This window comes from Sus scrofa, chromosome 8 (genome assembly GCF_054392235.1).
Source record: "Sus scrofa isolate SSC_HxYL_T2T_F1_AM1 chromosome 8, Sscrofa_HxYL_maternal_Yorkshire_Landrace_v2.0, whole genome shotgun sequence".
Lineage (NCBI taxonomy): Eukaryota > Metazoa > Chordata > Mammalia > Artiodactyla > Suidae > Sus > Sus scrofa.
The window spans coordinates 30374918-30400475 of NC_139390.1; the positions used below are offsets into that span (position 1 = coordinate 30374918).

Sequence of the window (25558 nt, forward strand, 5' to 3'; positions counted from 1 at the left end):
CACAGCAATGACAGCACTGGATCCTTTAACCACTAGGCCACCAGGGACCTCTGATTTATTCCTCTTTTTACACATGAGGAAACCAAGGCACCAAGATTATCTATAGCAAGTACATGGCAGAGCAGGGATTCGAATGCAGGCAGTCTCACTGAGGAGGCCATTCTTTTATTTCTCCTGCTTCTAGGTAGAAAAAAGAAATTTCATTTTATGTGAGAACTCATTTTAATAAAAAGAAAAGTGAAGAAAGTTTATGCTTTTTAGAAGTAAAATGTATCAGTCACAATCTTATTGGAAATTTTGGGGAGGAAATTTTGTTGAAATCTTTTATGGAATTTTATATACATTTTGCTTTCGAAAAGTAGTTGCCAAAAAAACATACCTTTTGGAGTTCCCTGCTGGCTCAGGGGGTTAAGGATCTGGCATTGTCACTACTGTGGATCCAGTTACTGCTGTGGCAAGGATTTGATCCCTGGCCCAGAACTTCTGCATGCTGTGGGTGAGGCCAAAAAATTAAAAAGAAAAGCACACATTTTAAGTTTTATAAATACTAGATAAAGTGCATGGTATTTTGGATGACTGAACTATAAACAAATTTATTCATCAAAAATAAACTTTACTGGAGTTCCCTTTGTGGCGCAGTGGTTAACGAATCCGACTAGGAACCATGAGGTTGCGAGTTCCATCCCTGCCCTTGCTCAGTGGGTTAATGATCCGGCGTTGCCGTGAGCTGTGGTGTAGGTTGCAGACTCGGCTCGGATCTCGAGGTGCTGTGGCTCTGGCTTAGGCTGGTGGCTACAGCTCCGATTGGACCCCTAGCCTGGGAACCTCCATATGCCGCGGGAGCAGCCCAAGAAATAGCAAAAAGACCAAAATAAATAAATAAACTTTAGTGGAGTTCCCATCATGGCTCAGTAGAAATGAATCCAGCTAGCATCCATGAGGATGGATGGTTCAATCCCTCGGCTGTCACAGTGGATTAAGCATTGCCATGGGCTGTGGGTCACAGGTGTGGCTCAGATCTGGGTGAGGCCCTAAAAGACAACAACACAAAAAAAAAAAAAAAAACTTTATTGCCAACAAAAAAGGTAACCTAGATGAAATGGACAAATTCCTAGAAATACTCAAATTACCAAAACTGACTCGAGAGGAAATAAAAAATCTAAATAGATCTATAACAAATAAAGAGATTGAATCAATAATCAAAAACCTCTCAACAAAGAAAGCACAAACCCAGGAGTTCCCGTCGTGGCACAGTGGTTAACGAATCCAACTAGGAACCATGAGGTTGCCGCCTCGATCCCTGGCCTTGCTCGGTGGGTTAAGGATCCAGCGTTGCCGTGAGCTATGGTGTAGGTTGAAGACGTGGCTCGGATCCCGTGTCGCTGTGGCTCCGGCGTAGGCCAATGGCTACGGCTCCGATTAGACCCCTAGCCTGGGAATCTCCATATGCCACAGGAGTGGCCCTAGAAAAGGCAAAAACACAAAAAAAAACAAAAAACAAAACAAAACAAAAAAACAAAGTACAAACCCAGAACTTGATAGAATTCAAATTTGGCAGTTTGGAAGAATTGCCACCAATTCCTATAACTCTTCTGAGAAATAGAAGAGGAGGTAACACTTCCTAATTCCTTCTATAGAGTTGATACCTAAGCCAAAGATATATTATATACCATGACAGACTAAGATTTATTGCAGGAATATGGGGATGGTTCAATATACAAAAATCAATCAATGTGATAATAAAATGTAGAGCGCTCAGCCTGAAGAAACTAGAACAGTGACATGAAAATAGAATTCTTTGCTGTTTAAAAAAAAATGGAATGAAGGGAAAATAAACAATGCGATCGTCTTGATAAGAAAAAGCATATACAAAAATCAATACCCTTTCATGGTAAAGCACTCAGCAAACTAGGAAGAGAATGGAATTTCCTCAACCTGTTTAAAAGACAAGCATGAAAAACCCACAGCAACAATATGATGAAAGATTGAAAAGTTTCCCTCTAAGATCAGGAAAATGCTCACTCCCACCAATTAGAAATGAAGACATAAGACTCTCTTCATTTGCAGCTAACATGATCCTGTATATTAAAAATCCTAAAGAATCCACATACACAAACTATTAGAGCTAATAAATTCATTAATGTTGCAGGATATAAGATCAACACAAATGTCAGCTGATTTCTATACACTGGCCAAAAAAAAAAAAATCTAAGAAGGAAATTAATAAAACAGCATCAAAAATTGGAGTTCCCATGTGGCACAGCAGAAACGACTCTGACTAGGAACCATGAGGCTGTGGGTTCGATCCCTGGCCCCGCTCAGTGGGTTAAGGATCTGGCATTGCCGTGAGCTGTGGTGTAGGTTGCAGACTTGGCTCGGATCCCACATTGCTATGGCTGTGGCATAGGCTGGTGGCCACAGCTTCAATTAGACCCCTAGCCTGGGAACCTCCATAAGCCACAGGTTTGGCCCTAAAAAGCAAAAAAACAAAAACAAAAACAAAAAAAAAGAATAAAATACTCAGGAATAAATTTAACCAAGGAGCTGCAAGATTTGTACACTGCAAAGTACAATACATTGCTGAAAGAAATTAAAGACCTAGATCTCTAGATGGAAAGACATCTCATTTTCATGGATTGGAAGACAGTGTTAAGATGGCAGTACTCACAAACTCGTCTACAGATTCAATGCCACCCCCTCAAAGACCCAGTGGCTTTTTTTTTTTTTTTTTTTTTTTTTTTTTTTGCAGAAATGGAAAAGCTGATCCAAAAATTCATATGGAATTGCAAGGGACCCAAAAGAGCACAAAAAAAGAATCTTGAAAAAGAACAAAGTTGAAGAACTTAACATTTCCTTCAAAATTTATTACAATGAGGAGTTCCTGTTGTGGTTCAGTGGTTAACAAATCCGACTAGGAACCATGAGATTGCGGGTTCCATCGCTGCCCTTGCTCAGTGGGTTAAGGATCCAGTGTTGCCATGAGCTGTGGTGTAGGTTGCAGATGTGGCTCGGATCCCGTGTTGCTGTGGCTGTGGTGTAGGCCAGCAGCAACAGCTCCGATTTGACCCCTAGTCTGGGAAGCTCCATATGTGGTGGGAGTGGACCAAGAAATGGCAAAAAGACCAAAAAAAAAAAAGAATTTATTACAATGATACAATAATCAGAAGGGTGGTACTGGTGTAAAGATAAACATATAAAGTAGAAAGTCCAGAAATAAACTATAGTTGATATATATCAGTTGATTTTTTGGCCGGTGAGTGGAGACATAATCTTCAATGATCTTGGATATTCCTGTGCAAAAGAATGAAGTTAGACCCTTACTTTACAACATATATACATAAACTCAGTGTACATCAAAGATCATAAAACTATGATAATAGAAGAAAAAAACATAGGTATAAATCTCCCATGACCTTTGATTTGGTAATGGTTTCTTGTGTGACATCAAAAGTACAAGCACCGAAAGAAAAGATAAATTGGACTTTAACAAAATTCTAAATGTCCATGCATCAAAGAACACTATCAAGGAAGTGAAAAAGACAACCCACAAAACAGGAGAAAACATTTGCAAATCATACATCTGATAAAAGTCTAATATCCAGAATATACAAGGAACTCTTACCCTCAACAACAAAAAGACAATCTAATTATAAAATGGGCAAATGAGTTGGAGAGACATTTCTCCATTGAAGATATACAAATGGCCAACAAGCCCATGACAGATGCTCCACATATTAGTTATTAGGAAAGCGAATCCAAACCACAATGAGGTACCGCTTTGCATCCACTAGGATGACTATAATTTTAAAAACAACAAAAAAAAAAAAAAATAGCAAGTGTTGGAAAGAATTTGGAGAAATTGGAACCTTCATTCACTGATGGTGGGAGTGCTTCCACTATGGAAAACAGTTCAGCCCGAGCTGAAGTTAGTTCCATTAGTTGTTATTTCTTTTGGACAAAAAAAAAAAAAAAAAAAAAAAAAAACACAACAACAACAATTAAATGCAATTGAGGTATTTTAAAATAGTTTTATATTAGTGAGTGAATGTTACTTGTATGTTTGAACCTTAAACATAATTAATATAAGGAGTTCCTGCTGTGGTGCAGTGGTATCAGCGGCATCTCTGGAGCTCTAGGACACGGGTTTGATCCCTGGCCAAGCACAGTGGGTTAAGGATCCGGTGTTGTGCAGCTGTTGGTGTAGGTCACAACTGTGGCTTGGATCTAATTCCCGGTCCAGGAACTCCATATGCCTCAGGATATTAAAAACAAAAACAAAAACAAAACTAATATAGGTTAGGAAGGCCCACAATGATTCAATGACCATTTGGTTATGCTGTAGAGGATAGTGTGCTCAGGGTATTAAAGTTACTGTGACTAGTTTCAAAACTAGTCAGATTGTTTATTTTTCTGAATAAATGCTCCTCAGAAAAAGTCTGTTGTCACTTTTAAAAAATAGTAAACACACTGTGCTTGAAATTAAGAATTACAATCAGCTAAATTTTTTAAATGGTTTTCTTTAAAGTTATGCATCTTTATAAATCTAAAGCACAAGATAAACTGAGCCATTCAAAAGTGACAGACATGGAGTAAATTTCATGGAAGGAAAGAGGTCTCTGCTTAGTGGCAGCTGGAGCCATGAGGTTGGAGAAAAGGCTGTCATTGTCCAAGCTGTTGGAGTCATGAGGCTGTCATTCAAGAGCCGTCTATGTCAGGGACGAGAATAGCTGTGCTGTGTGAGAACTTCAGAGAAAGAAAATGCTGGGTAGTAACTTTAGTTTTAAAAGCTGACCTACTTATCTGTCTGATTCTGTATCAGAAACTCAGCAAAGCTACAGAGGACTGGGGGAGTCAGTTAATCCAACTGAGAATTCATGTACTCAGAAACTTCCAGATCCATAAGGCATTGAGCAAAACAGTCAGGAGACTAAATTTTACACAATTATCATACACAAAGGAGGGGAGAGAGTGTCAGTTTCTTCTTTTCTTTTTTTTTTCTTTTTGTCTTTTTAGGGCCTCGCCTGCAGCACATGGAGGTTCCCAGGCTGGGAGTCAAAACGGAGCTGTAGCCACTGGCCTGCACCACAGCCACAGCAACACAGGATCCAAGCCACATCTGTGACCTACACCACAGCTCATGGTAATGCCAGATCCTTAACCCACTGAGCGAGGCCACAGATGGAACCTGCATCCTCATGGATGCTAGTCAGATTTGAGAATGTCAGCTTCTTAAGGGCACTTTTTTGTGTGTGTCTCCTGCAGCACTTAGCTTTTTGTCTACGGTTAGACGTTCACACAACAGGCTAATTATTTGTTGACTATAAATATGAGCTAGGCTAGGTCCTTGCAGTAAGTCACCTCAGAGGTACCGGGATGCAGGTTTCCAGTAATGCAGATTCTGAATCTTGAAACAAATAAAAAACCATGAGATTTCCTTATTTACATAGGAGGGGTGGTGGTAAAATTAGGAGAGGGGTGGAAAGCATGAACATGGAAGTGGGAACACCACAGTATGTTTGGGAATTGAGAAGCCCTGAGGAGCTGACGGCAGCATCAGATGCATGCCGAGGAATAGAGGGAAATGTCAGCTAATTTATTGTTTTACTCAAATGAAGGATGGCAATTATCCTTCTGGCTGTACATGACTCCACATAACATGGAGAAGCTCCAGACGGGTCATAATAACTGCCAGAGGTGCAGTCTGCACACAAGCCACCATAGCATCCATCTGCCTGGTCTTCCCTCTGTCCTTGTTTACGGACCACTAACAGCTGAAATATACATGGTCTATTTTCCCTTCTCCCAGCAATATTGCGACAAGTTTTTCAAATGTCCTGGACATTTTACTCAATATTTGGGTGATAGGAGTTCCCATCGTGGCGCAGTGGTTAACGAATCCGACTAGGAACCATGAGGTTGAGGGTTCGATCCCTGCCCTTGCTCAGTGGGTTAACGATCCGGCGTTGCCGTGAGCTGTGGTGTGGGTCGCAGACGCAGCTCGGATCGCACGTTGCTGTGGCTCTGGCATAGGCTGGCAGCTACAGCTCCGATTGGACCCCTAGCCTGGGAACCTCCATATGCCGCGGGAGCGGCCCAAGAAATGACAAAAAGACAAAAAAAAAAAATATTTGGGTGATAGGCAAATTGTATAATAATTCATTTTACATAAATCCATCATCATAAGAAATAGTCATTGAGAAGATGGGACTAAAGAATTGCTTAGGTCCTTCCAGCTCCAGCATGCAATAATGTGGGTTGAGTATCATCTGACCACGTCTTGACATTGGTACCACCAGACATGACATCTCGGGATAACCATCCCAAGATCCCAATTCTAATCCATCTCAAGACAGAATTGAGACTCCTAGAGGCGTTAGTGCCCCATTGCTTGAACTACCCAGTCCAGTGATTCTTAACCACGGCATCACATTAGGATTACTTGAAGAACTTCTAAACTACCTAAATGCTTGGCCTCTACCCCAGAGACAACATCTCAGGATACCAGTCCCAGCCAGAACCCAGATGGTTCTGTGTAGCCACATCAAAAATCATTAGGTAGGCCGATCTCACAGAGTAGTGGTTTGCGCTCCTCTCAGACCGTATCCTTGACTTAGCAACTTCTTCAAATCAAGGTCCTCGGGGTTAGCTGTGTAGTCTGGGTGTTTGTGTTCCCCCCAGAATTCATCTATTGAAATCCTATCCCCCCAAAGTTATGGAATTCGTAGGTGGGAACCTTTAGGAAGGGATGAGGGACCTTTGAGACATGATGAGGGTGAAACTCTGATAAATGGGATTAGTGCCTTATAAAAGAGGCTACATGAAGGGCCCTGCCCCTTCTGCTATGTGAGGACACAGTGAAAGTCGGCCACCGGAAGCAGACCCTCACTCACCCCTCCTGGCACCCTGATCTCAGACTTCTAGCCTCCAGAACCATAAGCAATAAATTTATGCAGTTTGTAAGCCCCCCAGTCTGCGGTATTTTGCAGTAGCAGCCAGAACACGCTAAGGCAGTATCACACCATAGAAGCAAACTTTTCAATCACCCTCTAATACTTCTTTGAGAACCATTTATTCACATAATTATGAGACTGCAAATCATTTTTATCTGCTCAAGTTCCCTGAGGACCACTGTGAGATAATACTTTGCCAGCTTTATTAGCATGTGCAAGATAATTTATTTTAAAACAATATACCATTTTAGCGGTTTCACTGTCAGATGAAATTTTACCAAATTACATTAACTCCATGGGGCTGTATAATATTTTTCCAGAGAAAATGAAATCTTTTTAACAAAGTTACTTAGGAAGATATTTGTGATGATCTAACATGAAAGGTAGCTTTCCAAACCAGAGTCAACTTCGGAGCAGATTTTGGTTTCTGGATATGATTGAGTAGATTTTTCAGATGAATCGTCGTGCTTAAAGAACCAAAAATTTGAAGAAAATATACTTTCTTTAAAGCACTGAGGAACAGACAAAATATTAAGGATTACGAGGGCAAAAATTCAAGTAGAAGGAGAGACTTAAAAAATGAGAAGAGCCGTGAGTTCTTTTACCCTGAGGGCACTTGCCAAACCCAGGAAGCTTTTCTTCGCCTTTGTTGGCCTTCCAGGGCTCGGGCTAGGAAAGTTAAATCCAAGACATGTCTCAGACTCTACCTACATAAAGCTGGGACCCCAACATGCTACTGCTTCAGGGAAATGGCAAGCAAAAGGAACACCTACCTCATTCCCCATTTTCAGGAGACTGAAAATAAATGCACAAGCAAATAAGAAAGTTAAAGACAGTGCCTCCGAATCTCTGAGAACAGATGACTGCAAGCCAACTCCCCTGTAAAGCTGTATGTAGTCCAGACTGACATTATGGAAGAAGGAGAAAATCTGAATAGTCATAATCATTGAAAGAAAATCTTCCCACAAAGAAAATTCCAGACCCAGATATATTCCCTGGCAGTTTCTACCAGTCAAGGAAGATCGTTTTTCTGAAATCTATTTAAACAGAATAATAAGTACCTAGGAAATTAATTTTAGAGAAATGACATGAGGAAAATGTCCTCTCTATACATTTCAATAAAACATTTCTCTCATTCCTATCAGCATCAACAATGCTAAAATTTGTGGCAGTTCCCTGTTGGCTCAGCAGATTAAGAATTTGGCGTTGTCACTGCAGCAGCTTGGGTTGCTGCTGTGCTGAGGGGTCAATCCCTGGCCTTGGAACTTCTATATGCTGCAGGCATGGCCAAAAAAAAAAAAAAAAAAAAACCACCTGAAACTAAAATTTGTGAATTTCATTAAACTAAGCAATTCTGTAATTATTCAAAATATGATGAAAGATGTTTCTTCTCTAATCTATCTAGTCTTGTGTATTGCTCACTGCATTGACTGCCATTAATATATTTGTATTATATAATGTTTGAGCATTTCAGAATATTGTAAAACCTACAAAATATCAATTGATAGGTTACCTAAGGTCATTGCTTACTGAAATACAGGGAGTTTGAGTGAGCTTGAATATGTGGCAGATACTGCATGCTAAGCACTTCATATGTATATTATACATTTAATTTTTGAAATAGCCCTATGAAGTAGATATGATTATTCATACTTAAGGATATAGACACTAGCCAGTAAATAACAGAGCCAGATTTAAAAACCAACCAAATGTATATGACCATAGGGCGTGTAAAAAGAAACAAACCTGTGCAAGATTGTCACATAGAGGTGAGTTCTGACAGTCTTGATCGAATAGGATGACACATATTTGATGTCAAGGTCACATTGTGATAGTGCCCTCAACACATATGTGCTACATTTTAAGTTTTTCCTTTTAATAAAGTAGGAACAGCCCGGATGGTTCTGCCTATTATGTGCATGAATGCACACACACCCACAAACACACACAGACTCTTACTAAGTACTTCTCTGTGGTGAGAGGACACAAAAAGGGCATTTTAGGGAGAATGACATATTTAATGTCCTGGGTACAGAGAAGGATTGTTGCCTCGATATAGTAAAGAGCAGGGATGCTGAGTAGAGCAGTCATGGATGGAGATAAGAAGATGAGCCATTATTAGAAAGTCATAAATCCATCATGAAAAGTTTAGTCTAATTTAAGAGCGACAAATGCTTTAAAATTCTTGAGGAAGATGATTCTTTAGCTATGATGTATTAATAGGGGTCCAATCAGGAGACAGAACGCATACAACAATTTGAACAGGGAAGGTGTGATGTCAAGAATTATGTGCTTTACTGGGGGTTTGGACTCACGAAGGATTGGCTGGTTATTAAGGTCTGGGATTCGATTCTGTCCTGTTTGCAAGCTAGTAAGTTAGCCTGTTACTATTTTGTGGATGCTGGCAGAAAACACAAAACTTCCGCATCAAAGAAAAAGGACTTTATTACTCAAGGCACAGAAAGCAGTTTGACTATCATGTTTGGTTTAATGCCTCTTGCCTCCCAAATTTCACAGCAGCGACATGGAGGATCCCAGGTGGGAAATCCCATGACTTGAGGAATCCACTGCTTTTGTAGGAAATGGTAAGCAACTCTGAATTTAAGTTATATCTTAAAATTTTAAACTAATATTTAGCATCTGGATACACCTTTCAAGATCTGATTCCCTTGCCCAGCTCCAATTAAACTTCAGCTTTAGAAGTTCAACAGAGCCGTGGAAGTAAATCTCGGGTTCTACCTAAAAGTCGATTCAGAGGGAGAAAGGGATGTTCTCTTGCTTTTGTTTTTGTTTGTTGTTGTTTTTGCTTTTTAGGGCCACACCCACAGCTTATTGAAGTTCCCAGGCTAGGGGTCAAATCAGAGCTACAGCTGCCAGCCTACACCAGAGCCACAGCAACACAGGATCTGAGCCGCATCTGCAACCTACACCACAGCTCACGGCAACACTGGATCCTTAACCCACTGAGCAAGGCCAGGGATCGAACCTGCATCCTCATGGACGCTAGTCGGATTCGTTTCTGCTGAGCCTCGATGGGAACTCCCCGTTCTCTTGTTTTTCTGCACAAATTAACAACAAAACCTATTCTGGCCATCTTAGACTGTGTCATACCAACCTATGGACCCTTCCTTGGAGAAATGAAAAAAAAAAGTTACTAAATACTAGAAGAAAAAAGAAAGAAACAGAAGATTCCAATGAGAAAAAAAAAAGTGGTTTACAGGGGATATCATGAAGTTGAACAGGGAAAGGGAAAATAAAGAACAGAGTATAAACCATCAAGTGTTACAAAGTTTTGAAAGTAAAAACAACAGCCCTTGAAAAATATATATTGTCTACCAGAATTTCAACCCAAAGTACCATCTGATTTTGTTGCTAAGCCCATTTAAATGTAGATAAGAGGGAGTTCCTATTGTGATGCAGCAGAAACGAATCCGATTAGTATTCATAAGGATGTGGGTTCAATCCCTGGCCTCACTCAGTGGGTCAGGGATCTGGCGTTGCCATAAGCTGTGGTGTAGGTCGAAGATGTGGCTCAGATCCTGAGTTGCTATGGCTGTAGGCTGGCAGCTATAGCTCTGATTCAACCCCTAGCCTGGGAACTTCCATATGCCGTGGGTGTGACCCTGAAAAGCAAAGAAAGTAAGTAAATAAATAAATACATAAATGAAAAGTTGATAAGAGTGATAAGAGTGGCTGACTTCCCATGCAGCTCAGCAGATTTAGGATCTGGGGGCACAGCCAAAAACAAAAATCAAAACAAAACAAAAAGCAGGTAAGAGAACCTGAATGACCCACTGGAGAATTAAACTATTCAGATAAAAACATAGTCAATAATTTAAATTTCCTTAAAAAATCATATTCCATTCCTAATAATGCAATCTAAAGCCATTAGGTGGAGCACGGCAAGAATGGCATCTGCAGTGGTGTTGGGGGACATCCTGGTGGCCCAGAGTGGGATAATGCAGTTCAAGTGGGGTCAAGAGAACATCCTACAGAGGAGAGGGTGGCCTGGTATAGGGTGTCAGACCCCAAGCAAGGTAAGGAGGGTAAACCACTTACCTGGGGCAGCCTGGCCCTGGAAAGTCAGAGCCTGAGCTCAGAGCTCCTGAGGAAGGTGAAGGGGTGAGGGTTGGGGGGTTGGTAACACAAGGAAAACCTGGAAAGAGGACTATAGAGCCCAGCACAGAAGGGCAGGAATCTCAGCAGATGGGGGAGTGAGGCAAGGATTAGAGAGTGTTTGCATACAAGGGTGTCATATTGTGATTTACAATAAGAAGTATGAGAGTTCCCATTATGGCTCAATGAGTTAAGGACCTAACATTGTCTCTCTTAGGATGTGGTTCAATCCCTGGCCTCGCTTAGTGGGTTATAGGGATCCAGCATTGCTGCAAACTATGTTGTAGTTCACATATTTGGCTCAGATCTGGCATTGCTGTGTCTGTAACATAGGCCTCGGCTGCCGCTCCAATTCATCCCTGGCCTGGGAATTTCCACATGCTGCAGGTGTGGCCATAAATGGAGAAAAAAAAAAAAAGAAATATATATTTCATCTTCCAGTTTCTGCCACAGAGTTCCTAAACCGTTGGAATTTCCTGAGCCGAAGAGGATAAAGGTGTCTTTTCATTGTGTTAATGAGGTGACTTTGGGAACGTTGCCAGGAGAACCCACTTATCGTGATTAGAGATGGAACATTCAGCCCCGCCTCTCTGACTTAAAGGGAGGGAAGAGGTTGAACCAATGACCAATGACCAACCATTTGACCAATCATGTCTTTGTAATGAAACCTCCATAAAAGCCCAAAAGGACGGCATGCAGAGAGCTTCTGGGTTGGTGAACACGTGCAGATTGGCAGAGGGTGGAGTGGTCATTGAAGGCATGGATCCTCTGAACCCTTTCTCCACACCTTGCCCTGTGCCTCTCTTCCATCTGGCTGTTCCTGGGTTATATCTTTTTATAAACTTGGTAAGTAAATTGTTTCTATGGGCAGCTCTAGCACATTGATGGACTCCAAGGAAGAGGCTGTTGAAACTTCCAATCTATAGCTGGTTGGTCAGAATCAGATGTGACTCCTGGCCTTGAGATGGGTGTCAGGAATGTGGGGGTGGGTGGGGAGGGGGCGGCCGTTGTGTAAGATGGAACCTTTAACCTGAGGGATTTGGCAATTTTTCCAGGTAGTATCAGAATTGAGTTGAATTAGGACACCCAGATGGTATCAGAGAATTGCTTGGTAGTGTGGGAAAACCCTGCAGCCACTGGAACTGGTTAAAGGGGGTTGATCAAAAGTAGTGGTCTTATTAAGGAGAAGGAGGACGTTCCCACGTGGTACAGTGGGGTATGGATCTGGCATTGCCACAGCTGTCACAACTGTAGTGAGGCCAATCCCTGGCCACATGCTGTGGGTGCGGCAAAAAAAATAAATAAATAAATAATGAAAGACTAGATTCTCATTGTTGGAAAGAGTTATAAATACAGAAAATGGGAGAAAAAAATCTGGAATGACCACTGTAGTATTGAATTAGAATTGGAAATATCTGTACAAACTCAGTTTTCAAGATAGATTTAGATAGGCAATAGGTAGATAGCTAGCTAGATACCTAGATAGATGGATTTCCCCTAAGAGAGCCCGCAGAAAGCATCTGGGACTAGCAGACTAAGAAAATCACACCTTCTGCCCAGATCTTGTCTTCTAAATACCATTTTCTACCAAAGAGAATGAAAGATGCTTGGAAAACTGGCTAATTCCAGAGATGAGGCAGGGAAAGTACAAGGTGAACCTGGAACAGCTTGCGCTAATAAACAAGGCTGTGCTCAAAGAATGCTGGAGGCATAGCAAAAGGACACAGAGGCCAGATGTGAGGGGCTTCCAGTGGCCAAACGGGAGCCAATTTAAGCATAAAAATAAACCAGAGTAATGAACATATACCCCTTTGAATAAAATAGGAGCCCATACAGATATAAACACATAAACCGAAAGTTTGATGAGGAATGAGATACTTAGATGATTTTAAAACATCTTCCCCTTTCCGAGTGTTCACTTGTGACAGAGGCAAAGGATAACTCTAAAGCTAAGAAGCCTGGCAGACACCAATTAAATCAAGTGACCAACATCATTAATGGGACAAATCCAAATCGTATGCCACATGATAGGATGGGATGAGAAGAACACAGCATCACCCCTGTGATATTCCTGCCAAAGATGCATGACCTGAATCTAATTGTGAGACAATATCAAGGCAAAACTGAGGGTCATTCTACAAAATAATGTTCTGAAATCTCGGCTGCCTCTGTACACTGGTGCTGAATAGAATTATGGAGTTTCTGCTGTGGCAGAGTGGGTTAAGATGCTGACTGCAGCAGCTCAGGTTACCTCAGAGGTGCAGCCTCCATCCCCAGCCCAGTTCAGTGGGTTAAGGATCTGGCATTGCCACAGCTGTGGTGTGGGTTGCAACTGCAGCTCAGATTCAATCCCTGGCCTAGGATTGTCCATGTGCCGTGGAGGGGAGGAAAGAAAAATAAAGGAAGGAAGGAAGGAAAAGGAAGAAAGAAAGAGAAAGAGAGAAAGATAGATGGAGACAGAGTTTTGGAAGTAATAGAGTAGCTATTTCTTTGCCAGGCAAAGAGGGAACACAGCAGGCCTCAACGTCGGTGGGCCCCCCCGGGGTAGAGAGGAGTCTTATAGAGTCAAGGAGCAAGGTGTGATCAGCTCGTGGACATTCTTCTGATTGGTTGGTGGTGAGGTAATTGGGAGTCGGCATCATCCCCCTTATGGTTCCAACCCACCTGAGGTCTACATTCCTCTGGGCAGCCTACAGCTAACTTCTTCCATCCAGTGGGGGCTTCAGCACCTGCAAAACAGCTCCAAAGACATGACTCATTCTATCTATAGTCTTTGAAGAAGAAGGAAAAGTCCTTGACCTTGTTAAATGGCTAAACTATTATTACTTAGTCTGGCTTAATTCTTTTCCTTTTTCTCTGTACTTTCTCACTTCTCTGGTTAAATTGATTCTTTGACTAGAGTTTTTCTATAGACAAAAAGGCAGGTGGAGGACCTGAGTGGGGGTCTATACTGGAAAGACCTCAAGAGTCCTGCTCAGTTACAACTAGCCTGGAATTTTTCAAACATGCTGAGGCATAAAAGTTAAAACTGAGTAGTCATACCAGGTGAAGACTAAAGAAAATGGCAATTAAATGCAATGCATGATCCCGGATTGAATTCTTTCACTATAAAAGACATTACAAGAAGTTCCCGTTGTAGCTCAGTGGTTAACGAACCCGACTAGGAACCATGAGGATGTGGGTTCGATCCACTGAGGTAGGTTAAGGAACCGGCATTGCCATGAGCTATGGTGTAGGTTGCAGATGTGGCTCGGATCCTGTGTTGCTCTGGCTGTGGTGTAGGCCAGCAGCTGCAGCTCTGATTGAACCTCTATCCTGGGAACTTCCATATGCCACGGGTGCGGCCCTAAAAAAGACAAAAGACAAAAAAAAAAAAAAAAAAAAAGACATTACACAAGAACTGTTAAACTTGTGTAATGTGACGAGATTAAGATAATGTACTGATGTTCACTTCTTGATTTTTATGGTTGCATTGTGATTTTGTAGACAAATGTCTTTGCAGGAAATACAAAGTATTCTGAGATGATGGGGCATCATGCAGGCAAGGTACTTTCAAACAATTCAGGGGCGGGGGAGAAATTTCCATTCCTGTAACTCTGTTTCAAAATTTGGTAAAGTGGTTTTAAAAGATAGATCCCTTTTAGGCTTAACACATATTCTCTGTGTTCTAGGCCTCCTCCCACTTTTCCACAAAGCTAATTTCTTGCCTTCTTCAGATGCATAGGAAACATGAGTGGAGCTGAAAATCATCTACAAATAATTGAATATTGAAAACTGCACATCTGAGCTCAGAATTGCCAGTGACAGCTTTTCTCCATGTTAACTCCACCAACAGGAAATATATGTTAAGCAAATGATCCATATTGCATATGAAGCAGACAAAACTCAGTTTCCTATTTCTTCCTTCCAAGAAATCCTGAGAAGCCAATTGATACCCTTTCCCTATTAGAAGAGTTTAGAGAGTATGAAGCATGGGAAGAGATGTTGAAACCTTTGAAATGAAGAGCATATTTTTTTTTACTAGGAATATTTATTAATTAGGAAGATAAAAATGTGTTCTATCTTCAGGGCTAGCTTTAGGGTTTGAGAGACATGATGTAACCAGAGAGTGTTAGGGCCTTAATGTTATTGAAAGTGGGGTCCAGCTGCTGGCCGCTCTAAAGCCAATAAAGAGGCAAGATCATTGGGAAGGAAAATTAGCTTGATTTCAGATGCTGGCAACTGGGGGTGCAGGTAGGGGCAGACTCCTGTCCAAAGGCCAACTACCCCCACTGACAATCAGTGGGCAAGAGCTCTTACAGGCCGAGGGAGGGGGCTAGGGGCAGCACCAGCGCAGTCCCCTCTGACCGTCATCTTGAAATTGGTCATGCAGTGATCAGAGCAGCATCATCTTGATTAAGTGCAGTGAGTCTTTAGATCCAGGGTTGGTTTGTTCCCATTTCTTTGAGGCCAGTTCTCAGAATCATGACAGCTTATGTCACAGCTGAGTCTGGTCACCATGTCATTAACTTCTTCCACGTGGTGGGGGTTTCAGTATCTGTAAGACAGCTCACAGGATATGGCTCCGAATCTTAGCTTTATCCCTTGAAAAGGAACTAAAGGCCCTTGACTTTGCTTAATGACTACACTGTTATTATTTGGCCTCGATTGCTTGTTTTCCTTTGTTTCTTGCATTCCGCACATCTCTGGTTAATTCCTTGACTAAAATTTTTCTACAAAGGCAGGTGGAGGACATGGTGGGGGAAGAACTATAGGGTCTTGCTCCATTTCATTAGCTCTGGGTTACACTTGTGTCCTTTTGTGCATCTAGTGTCAATTAGAACAAGCCTAAGGGCAGGTGTCAGGCCTCTGACAGCTTCTCCCTCTCAGTCGGATCCTATGTGTTTATCATAGAATGTTGGAGTATGGCAGTTATACTGCTTATCCATCACTTTCACTCTTTCAGAAGATTGTGCCTCAAATGGTAACTTTTCCCTAGGTTCCAAATGGATCCCATTGCTTAGCATTTTAAAATACCATTAGAATGTCCTTATATTTTCTTTTTTTAAAGAAAAATTCACATTTCTGGAGTGTTTTCAAGAAAAAAACTTGAAGTCTGCAGCTACTTAAGACAGTATTCACATCTTTTAACCCTACTACCCTAATTTTTCCTATTGCCCTTTTATTTTCTTCGATTTCCTTCCTTCCCTTTGCCATGGCTTCTTCTCTGCCCTTTTAGAGAAAGTACTGTCTTCAGTCATTTACCTTTGGAGGACAGAAGTTTTTTAATCACTAACACTAATTATTGGACTAATGGATACCCTTTGATCCCCGCATGCTTCTCAGTGTGGACCCGAACACCCAGCTTAAGAAAAAATTTGAATCTCCAGATATGGTATACTCTTAGGGGTATTCAGAATAAGGTAAGGCATGGCTTCTGTGCCAGGTTTTTCATGAGATAAACAAAAAACCTCCATCGTGTGATTAAGTAGATTCAGTAGTTGTTTAATGACAAGCTTTAAACTGAACTTCCACTGCATGACGTGTGGCCCTAACAATGGAAGAAAAAAAAAAAAAAAAGTAAAGTTTCCATGTTTATACATGTTTGTACATAGAATTTTTAAAATTAAGTCTTGAGTTCCTGTCATGGTTCAGCAATAACAAATCCAACTATTATCCATGAGGATGCAGGTTAGATCCCAAGTCTCACTCCGTGGGTTAAGGATCTGGCATTGCCATGAGCTTTGGTGTAGGTCATAGATGCAGCTCGGATCTGGTGTGGCTGTGGCTGTGGTGTAGACTGGTAGCTGCAGCTCTGATTCGACCCCGGTCTAGGAATTTCCATATGTCCCAGGTGCATCCTTAAAAAGCAGTAAATAAATAAATATGAAATTCATAATAATATTAACCATTTTAAAGTCAACAATTCAGTAGTACTGAGCATTCTTACAATGCTGTGCAACCACCGCCTCTATCTAGTTCCAAAATATTTTCATAAGAAAACCCTATAGCCTATAACCCTATAGTAATTACCCCTACCCCCACACCTCTTTCTGCAGTTTCTGGCAACCACCAATCCACATTCCATCTCTATGGATTTACCTCTTCTGGATATTTCATATAGACTCATATTATATGTGACTCTTTATGACTTCTTTTTTTTTTTTTTTTTATTATTATTTTTTTTTTTTTTTGTCTTTTTGTTGTTGTTGTTGTTGCTATTTCTTGGGCCGCTCCTGCGGCATATGGAGGTTCCCAGGCTAGGGGTCTAATCGGAGCTGTGGCCGCCAGCCTACGCCAGAGCCACAGCAACGCAGGATCCGAGCCGCGTCTGCAACCTACACCACAGCTCACGGCAACGCCGGATCGCTAACCCACTGAGCAAGGGCAGGGACCGAACCCGCAACCTCATGGTTCCTAGTCAGATTTGTTAACCACTGCGCCACGACGGGAACTCCCTATGACTTCTTTTATTTAGTGTATTTTCAAGATTCATCCATGTTATGGCAAGAAATGTATCAATGCTTCATTCCTTTTTCTTGCTGGAATAATATTCCATTGTATGTGTACACCACAATTGGTTTATCCATTCATGGACATTAGGTTGGTTCTGCCTTTTGGCTAATTTGAATAGTGCTGCTATGAACATATATATATGAGTATTTGCTTGAAACCCTGTTTTTAATTCTTTAGGGTATATAACTAGGAATGGGATTGCTGAGTCATATGGTAATACTATGTTTAACTTTTTAAGGAATTGGCAGACTGGTTTCCAGAGCAACAAAGCCATTTTACATTCATGAGCATAGGTTTTTAGCAGAAGTAGCTATTCATCTTCAGAAACAAAACAGGCTTTCCATCTGCTTCTTTAGATTTGGCATACTCGAATAAACCATGATTTCAAACTCTGTAATCACAGAGTTAAAGGGTTGGGGGAGAGAGAGAAAGAGAAGGAAAGAAAGATGGGCTTCATCTCTAGAAATTGTTTCAGTAAATCTGGGTTGAGCCTGAGCTACCCCAAGTGACCCCTGAGTAATTCTAACAGCAGTCAGGAGTAAGAACCACAATATCAACTCAGGGGAGGTAATGCAAAAATTTCCCTTAGAGAATAGGAATCATTGGATTGTCATGGACCCAGAACTAATTTTAATTTCTTAATTTCCTTGGCTATTTGATTCATAGCCACATATGTGCACACAGAATCATGCTTGGCACAAAACTGGACAAAGATAATTGGCTTAATGTTGAATATTCAATTATATATTAAGCTTAAAATTAATTATATATGATAGCAATTAATAATTTTCAAATGATGTTAATATTTTTAGCTGCTGACATTAGTCAGGGAACCAAAGGGAAATGTGTTCAGTTTAGAATCCTCTAATCATATATACATATATACACACACACACACACACACACACATATATATATATATATATATTTTTTTTTTTTTTCCTTTTTAGGGCCACACCTACAGCATATGGAGGTTTCCAGGCCAGGGTCAAATCCAAGCTGCAAGTCCTGGCCTACACCACAGCTAGAGCAACACAGGATCCAAACCATGTCTGCAAACTACACCACAGTTCACAGCAATGCTGGATCCTTAATCCACTGAGTGAGGCCAGGGATCAAACCCACATCCTCATGGTTACTCTTCAGGTTCTTAACCCGCTGAGCCGTACTGGAAACTCCCAGGTATTATTTTTGAATACACTATCTTTCCCTAGTTAGTAATTGTTATGCTTGTTAGACTTCCTTTCTATATAACATTGATAGGAAATTATTTCCTCAAATGGCAGTTTTTTTTTCTTTTAAATGGCCACACCTGCAGCATATAGAAGTTCCTGAGCTAGGGGCTGAATCTGAGCCATAGCTGCAAACTATTCTGCAGCTGTAGCAACACCTGATCCTTTAACCCATTGCCCTGGCTGGGGATCATACTCATACCTCAGGGACCCCAGCCCCTGGAGCTGGGTTCTTAACATGCTGCACCACAGCAGGAACTCCAAATGGCCATCGTTTCAAAGTCTGGAAGTGTAAATGATAAATTGAAGGCAAAAATATAAGATGGTCAAACAATACTGGTATTTACTGGAAATATAGTGTTCAATAAAAATTCTATTTACATCCATTTTTTTAAAAAAATCTGAATTCCACCTAAATTTCTTAGTTCCTTTATCTGCACTTAATATTAAATATTATTTTCCATCTCCAATGCTATCTCTCTTCCTCTTCACCCTGGAAAGTTTCTTCTCTCTCTCCCTTTCTCTCTCTCTAGAAAAACAATTTTTCCTGATAGTAAGCAAGTTATGTTCCTCATTTTTCTCAGCATCCTTTTGACAAGCTTCATGCCATTTTTACCAGTTTTTGTAGTGGATATAAATTTTCATAATGCCATATTTTTCCAAGTAAATTAGAGGTTCCTGGAGATTGCTCTGATACTTATGCATGTTTAAATAAACAATCAATTTTAAGTTATATAATTTATTTTATTTTTGTCTTCTCAGGGCCAAACCCACAGCACATGGAGGTTCCCAGGCTAGGGGTCCAATCAGAGCTGTAGCCGCCAGCCTATGCCACAGCCGCAGCAGCCTGGGATCCAAACCACACCTATGACCTACACCACAGCTCACAGCAACGCTAGATCCTTAACCCACTGAGTGAGGCCAGGGATCGAACCTGTGTTCTCACAGATATTAATCAGATTCGTTTCCACTGAGCCTTGATGGTAACTTCTTAAGCTGTATAATTTATTTTAGAAAATAGCTCCATGCACTCTGGAATCACCCCTTCCCATAGACTAGCTAATGCTTCAGTGAATCTCTCCCAACACGTGGACACCAGATCCTTTTGCAGATGAACAGGTTTAATCACGTTACATAATTAAGTTACAAAGTGTTGTTACTGGGTTCAAATCCCGTTTTACCTCTTCAACTGTACCTCATTACCTCTAACGATGCTTTCCCTTTTATCCATCTATTGAAGTCCTACCTATTCTTTTGGCCTAATGAAAAAAACAGAATAATAAAAAACAAAAAAACTAGGCATTAATTAGGATCCCTGTTTTACGTAAAATAACAATACCAAATGCTACTTGCAGCTTAAAAATAATAGCTTGAAAAGTGACTTTCAGAAGGCATGTATTAGGAAAAGATTTGTTGCTTTGTAAACTTAAAAAAGGAATGGACTGTTTTCAGTATAACACATAATGATAAAACATGGAGGGGATTTAGGAAACTATTTGCTTTTTAGGGCCGCACCTGAGGCATATGAAGATTCCCAGGGTAGGGGTCTAATCGCAGCTACAGCTGCTGGCCTCCTCCACAGCCACACCAATGCCAGATCCAAGCCATGTCTGCAACCTACACCACAGTTCAAGGCAATGCCGAATCCTCCCTAACCCACTGAGAGAGGCCAGGGATGGAACCCACAACCTCATGGTTCCTAGTGGGGTTGGTTTTGCTGCACCATGAAGGGAACTCCTAGGAAACAATCATCTAGAGAACTGCGGCCTCCAAGTGTAATCTACAGAAGGGCCTAATCAGCATCACCTGGGGACTTGTTAGAAATGTAAATTCTCCAAGTCCATCCCAGAATTACTAAATCAGAGGCTCTGGGGGTGGGGCCAGGCCATCAGTTTCAGCAGGCCCTGGAGGTGATTCTAACACCCACTAAATCTACCAGATACACAGTAAAGTTAGAAAACCAATGATCTAAATGATTCAGCCTCAAAAGCAGGAAAAAGGAAAAGCTGAGTTAATTGGTATGGGAAAACTAAGATCTATTTTATCAGGATTGCATCCTTTTCTATTGCTCAGTACTAAGCAACCTAATAAATGTGTTATATTTATTATTTGACCTAAATAAATGTGTTAAAGACATATATACACCATAATTATAAATTCACAGTAAAACTGGTACATACAAGAGCAAAACTTAGAAATATGTTGCTCAAATTATTATTATTGGTTTTTTTTGTCTTGGTCTTTTTAGGTCCACAGTGCGGCATATGGAGGTTTCCAGGCTAGGGGTCTAATCAGAGCTATTGCCGACAGCCTAGCCACAGCCACAGCCACAGCCAAGCCAGATCTGAGCCGCGTCTGCGACCTACATCACAGCTCAGAGCAAAGGCAGATCCTTACCCCACTGAGCAGGTCAGGGATGGAACCCGCAACCTCACGGTTCCTAGTCGGATTGGTTTCCACTGCGCCATGAGGGGAACTCCCTCAAATTAATATTTTGATGTAGGAATTTGGTTTTTTTTTAACTAATTTAATTCTCCTGTCATGTAAACATAATACATAGAAATTTATACGCTTTTTCTCCCATTAATTGGTCTCATGTCAGTTTATTTCTCAGGCCCTAAAGGTAAAAGTAAATTTTTGTCTCTCCTAACATTCTGTAAACCTAAAAAGTCCCATTCACTCTGTTTTAAATATTACAAAGGCCATTTCTGAGTTTTCACTTCTCTATAACCTTTTTCTCCTTCACCCAATCACCTATCTTAAATAATCTCCGTTTGAACGTGCAGGTCTTGCATTCGAATTTAAACATCTGAAGATATAAATATGTCCCCCAAAGAAATCAGTCTTCAACTTTAACGTCCTTTGAATAGCTGCAGAGTGATCTCTCTATGTAGATTGCGTTAGACTATTTGCCCCAGGAACCAATTCCCTCCTGCTTTAATCCAACGCTCCTCTCCTTTCTTTTTTTGAAATTTCTCCGCGCCCCCTCTGGCCACCATTGCCTTTTCAGCAGCGGCGGCCGAAATTTACGCAGGCGCCTTCCGGGTCTCCCATAACCCGCCTCCTTCTGGAGGGTTTCATTCCATTGGCCCAGGCAGGAAGCCGAGGCGCAACAGAGCCTTGCGACGCCTAATTTCTCTGGGCCTTGCTACGCTGGCATCCTGTGATTGCAGTCCCCGCCTTCCGCCTCCCGCCCCCACCTCCCCGACCCCGCGAGGCACCGCCCCTCAGCTGACGTTCCCTGATTGGCTACTGCTCGCGCGGTCTCCTGGGTGACGGGAACGCGGTGGCCTTCTTGGAGGAGACTGGGTGCGCCTGCGCACTCGCAAGCCTCGCGCGGCAGCTGAAGCCTTGAGATGAAGGTAAATAACTTACAAACCCCGCGGGGGGTGGGGGGTGTAGGAAGACGCGACCGCTAGCTCTTTCCTTTTCCCACTGAGAATCGTTTTGAGGGTAAGGGATTGAACCCGCCTTTCCTCTTTCCGAGTGCGTGAGAAGTGGGAAATGGAGGAGCGGGATGACCACGGAGAGGAGAGCAGGGGCGAAGTTGAAGGAACGAAGGGAAAGGATAATTGAAGAGGAGAAGGCGGGGAGGGAGGCCTCTCATTTCGGAGACCGTAGGCGCAGTTGATGCAGTGCAGAAAGAGGGAACCCTGCCACAGCTGGAAATGAGTAGACTGGATCTGGGCACCCCGAACTTCTCACGGTGGAAGGAACGGTTTGTGTGAATGCGTTTGGAGGGTCGCGGTGAAGTTCACTTGTTCGGGTGTCAAGCTGTCTCATCTTCTGCGAAACCCCTGCAAGCCGCGCATTTGCTTAGTGCCTTAAAAAGAGTGAAAAGCCTCCGAAAGAATAATCTCAAATTGTATTGCCTGGGACCACTGCAATTTTCGGATCACCTGGTAGTACATTATTCACTGGGAAATCTGCACACGCTGGTCTCAGTCTCTAGAGAGTCATCCTCTGCACGCACCGTTTCTAGGCTTGGGCTTCTTGTGAACCCCATTCCCGTCATTGGCTACAGCTCGTTCACCCTTCTCTTTACCAAGCAATACCCCTCACCCCCACCCCTACCCCCCGCCCTGATCTGGCAAAGAAGTGGCTTAATTTTAAAGTTATTTTGTACGTTCTCGGAGCTTTTGGTGGGGATTTGTGAGTTTGGAGTTAACAGACCGGTAATCTTAACTCACAATTCTGAAGCTCTTCGCAATTTATTAAGTACCAGAAGTAAGGAGATACTATTCCTAGTTTACAGTTGAGAATTCTGTGCTTGAGGCAATTTAATCAATTTAAGCCCTACAGCTGATAAATAAAAAGCAAAATCTAAACGTTGGTTTTGTGGATGTGAAGCTAGCACCTTTTCTAGGGTATTGTATGTGTATGGAGCGTCTATATAGTTTCTTTGAAGAAAAGTAATGTGTAAGATCACAGCCGGGAGGAGTGAAGTTCAGGTTTAGGGATCCTTCACGTGCATGCAGGGGTTCCAGGACAGTGTGGTCATCAAATTGCAGAAGAATGCTTTTATACCCCCCCCCCTTTTTTTTCTATTAAGGTTTTCTTAATGCTCCACAAAACTTGGATGCACCTGTGTTATAGCCCGCCTCTGTTTTCCGTAGAGGTGGATTTAACATAGAAAGTGCCTGTGATTGGTCTTTAATTTTGACTTTTGAAAGAGTTTTGTGTTGCCATTCAGACTGTGAAGCCACCTAAACTTCACACACCTAAACATGGGCATCATTGTTTAATCTGTAATTTAACCTGATACTAAAAACTAAATTTATTTGTTCAAGCTCTTCTGTTCCTAGATGTTCTAGATCAGTATTGTTTGATGTGAATATAATGTGAGTCAATTTAAGTTAAAAATTTTAGTAAAATTCTTTAAAATGCTTTTTAAAGAAACAGGGGAGATTAATAACTTGCTTTACCCGCATATCCAAAGTATTATCATTTCCACATGTCATTAATATGAACAGTTATCAGTGAGATCATTTTTGAAATCCGATGTGAATTTTATATTTACAGCACATCTAAATTTGGACTACCCACATTTCAGACCTCAATAAAATTTCAAGTCCCCCTGTGGTTTGTGGTTTTCCCCCTGTGGATAGACAGTTCGTTAGTGTCTAAATGCAAAGAATGATTTTTCAGTTAAGAAAGTGTCCACCCAATAGCCAAATTAAACACTTAATGATGAAGTAAATATAACTAATGGGCAAAGGAAAAAATTATTTTGAAGGAAGTGTAGACATTTTGTATTTATATCACAGTAAAGATTGTTTTTTTTTTTTTTAGCAGAGCATCATTTATTTAAATGTAAAAACACACACTATCACATAGCTTTACCAGAATACACATGCCCTCCATCCCTTACAGCAGTGGGGGGTTGTGGGCAGAGGGGAGTCCAAGGCACAGGTGCCAGGAACTGAATCAGCACAACTTGGCTCAGGAGACAGACTGTAAACTATTTGGACAGCGGGCACAACTGGCCTCATTGGACCCCACAGGCCCCTATGTGCTAGTGGGTGGTCCACAAGGACATATTAGAGCTAGAAGAGGGGGCGGCGGGCCCTAGGGGGCAGCCCCAGGGAGTGAGGGCAGCAGGGCTCAGGCTGAGGGTCTGCCCTGGGGGAAGGGGGTAGAGGGTGGAGCTCTGGGCTGGAGGATGGCTGGGGTGCCCAAATGCTGAACCTGGATGCACATCTTGACAGAAGCACTGGGTATGTCTTCAACTGGGAAGCACCCCTGGATGGCCTTCCCACTTCAGGCGGGGGTGCTGATTTGGCCGGAGTCTTCCACCCTACCTGGGCACAGTGAGCAGAGGCATCCTGGCTTGGAGGTGGAGGGGGTGAGGAGTATGGGGGTGGGGGTCCCTCGGTGTAAGGAAACACTTCAGGGGCCAAGGGGGCCAGGTGCTGGCTCCTTACAAGGGGGTCAGAGTGGGAGACGCCCCAGGCCCAGATGGAAGGTGCTGAGGCAGCTGGAGGTGGGTGTGCTACCCATAGCTGGTTGAGGAAGGGTGCCCAGGTATAGCTCCAGGGGGCTGGGTACCACACCCAGGAGGGCGCAGCACAGGGGGCCCCCATGTCAGGCCAGCAGGCGGGGTCAGTCGCAGGCTGGGCTCCCAGACGGGAACAGTAGGCATTGGCAGGGCCCATAGCTGCCTGGAGAGCTGGAGCTGCCCAAGTGACGTGGGTCTCCGCAGGGGCCTGGGGTTCCTGCTCCTTGGATGCACATGTGCCCATCCTAGATGAGAATTGCTATACAGGGTCCAGAGACTGCCTGCACTCCCTGCACGCCCCTCACTGGGCTGATTGCTCAGGGCACACCAGGGGGATCCTTGGAACCTGATTCTCCTGGGGCGATTCCTTCCAGCCAGTTTCCTTCCAGCCAGGTCCCAAGAACTGCTGGGCGCTTAGGCAGTGGCAGCTGAAATGGTCCAAAGAGGCCTCGGTCTGAGGCAGGAGGCAGCAGATTTTTTTTTTTTTTTTTTTTTTTTTGTCTTTTGTCTTTTTGTCTTTTGTTGTTGTTGTTGTTGCTATTTCTTGGGCCGCTCCCGCGGCATATGGAGGTTCCCAGGCTAGGGGTTGAATCGGAGCTGTAGCCACCGGCCTACACCAGAGCCACAGCAACGCAGGATCCGAGCCGTATCTGCAACCTACACCACAGCTCACGGCAACGCCGGATCCTTAACCCACTGAGCAAGGGGCAGGGACCGAACCCGCGACCTCATGGTTCTTAGTCGGATTCGTTAACCACTGCGCCACG

General features: G+C 42.4%; 2 protein-coding genes across 19 annotated transcripts in view; one reads left to right on the top strand and one right to left on the bottom strand.

Moving 5' to 3' along the window:
* The first annotated feature begins 22114 nt into the window (after positions 1-22114).
* WDR19 (WD repeat domain 19) overlaps positions 22115-25558 on the top strand; it is a 92350-nt gene continuing 88906 nt past the window's right edge. For 15 of the 18 annotated variants that reach the window (XR_014812318.1, XR_014812321.1, XR_014812320.1 and 12 more), the window contains exon 1: positions 22115-22155. Coding sequence is in view for 2 of the 18 variants with exons in the window: in XM_021101111.2 (XP_020956770.2) it covers positions 22150-22155 (6 nt within the window). In the remaining 16 variants the exon portion in view is untranslated. Of the gene's footprint in view, positions 22696-25558 lie in introns of all 18 variants that reach the window. The other 3 variants (XR_014812327.1, XM_021101112.2, XM_021101109.2) reach the window with 2 other exon arrangements.
* On the bottom strand, positions 24340-25035 carry PRR23E (PRR23 family member E). The gene has a single exon (XM_084973771.1). It carries the CDS (start codon positions 25033-25035, stop codon positions 24340-24342), a length of 696 nt encoding a protein of 231 aa, XP_084829897.1.

What these genes read in the sequence shown, in the direction of transcription:
- PRR23E (XM_084973771.1), bottom strand. Translation starts at nt 25,035, where the DNA reads ATGGGCACATGTGCATCCAAGGAGCAGGAACCCCAGGCCCCTGCGGAG.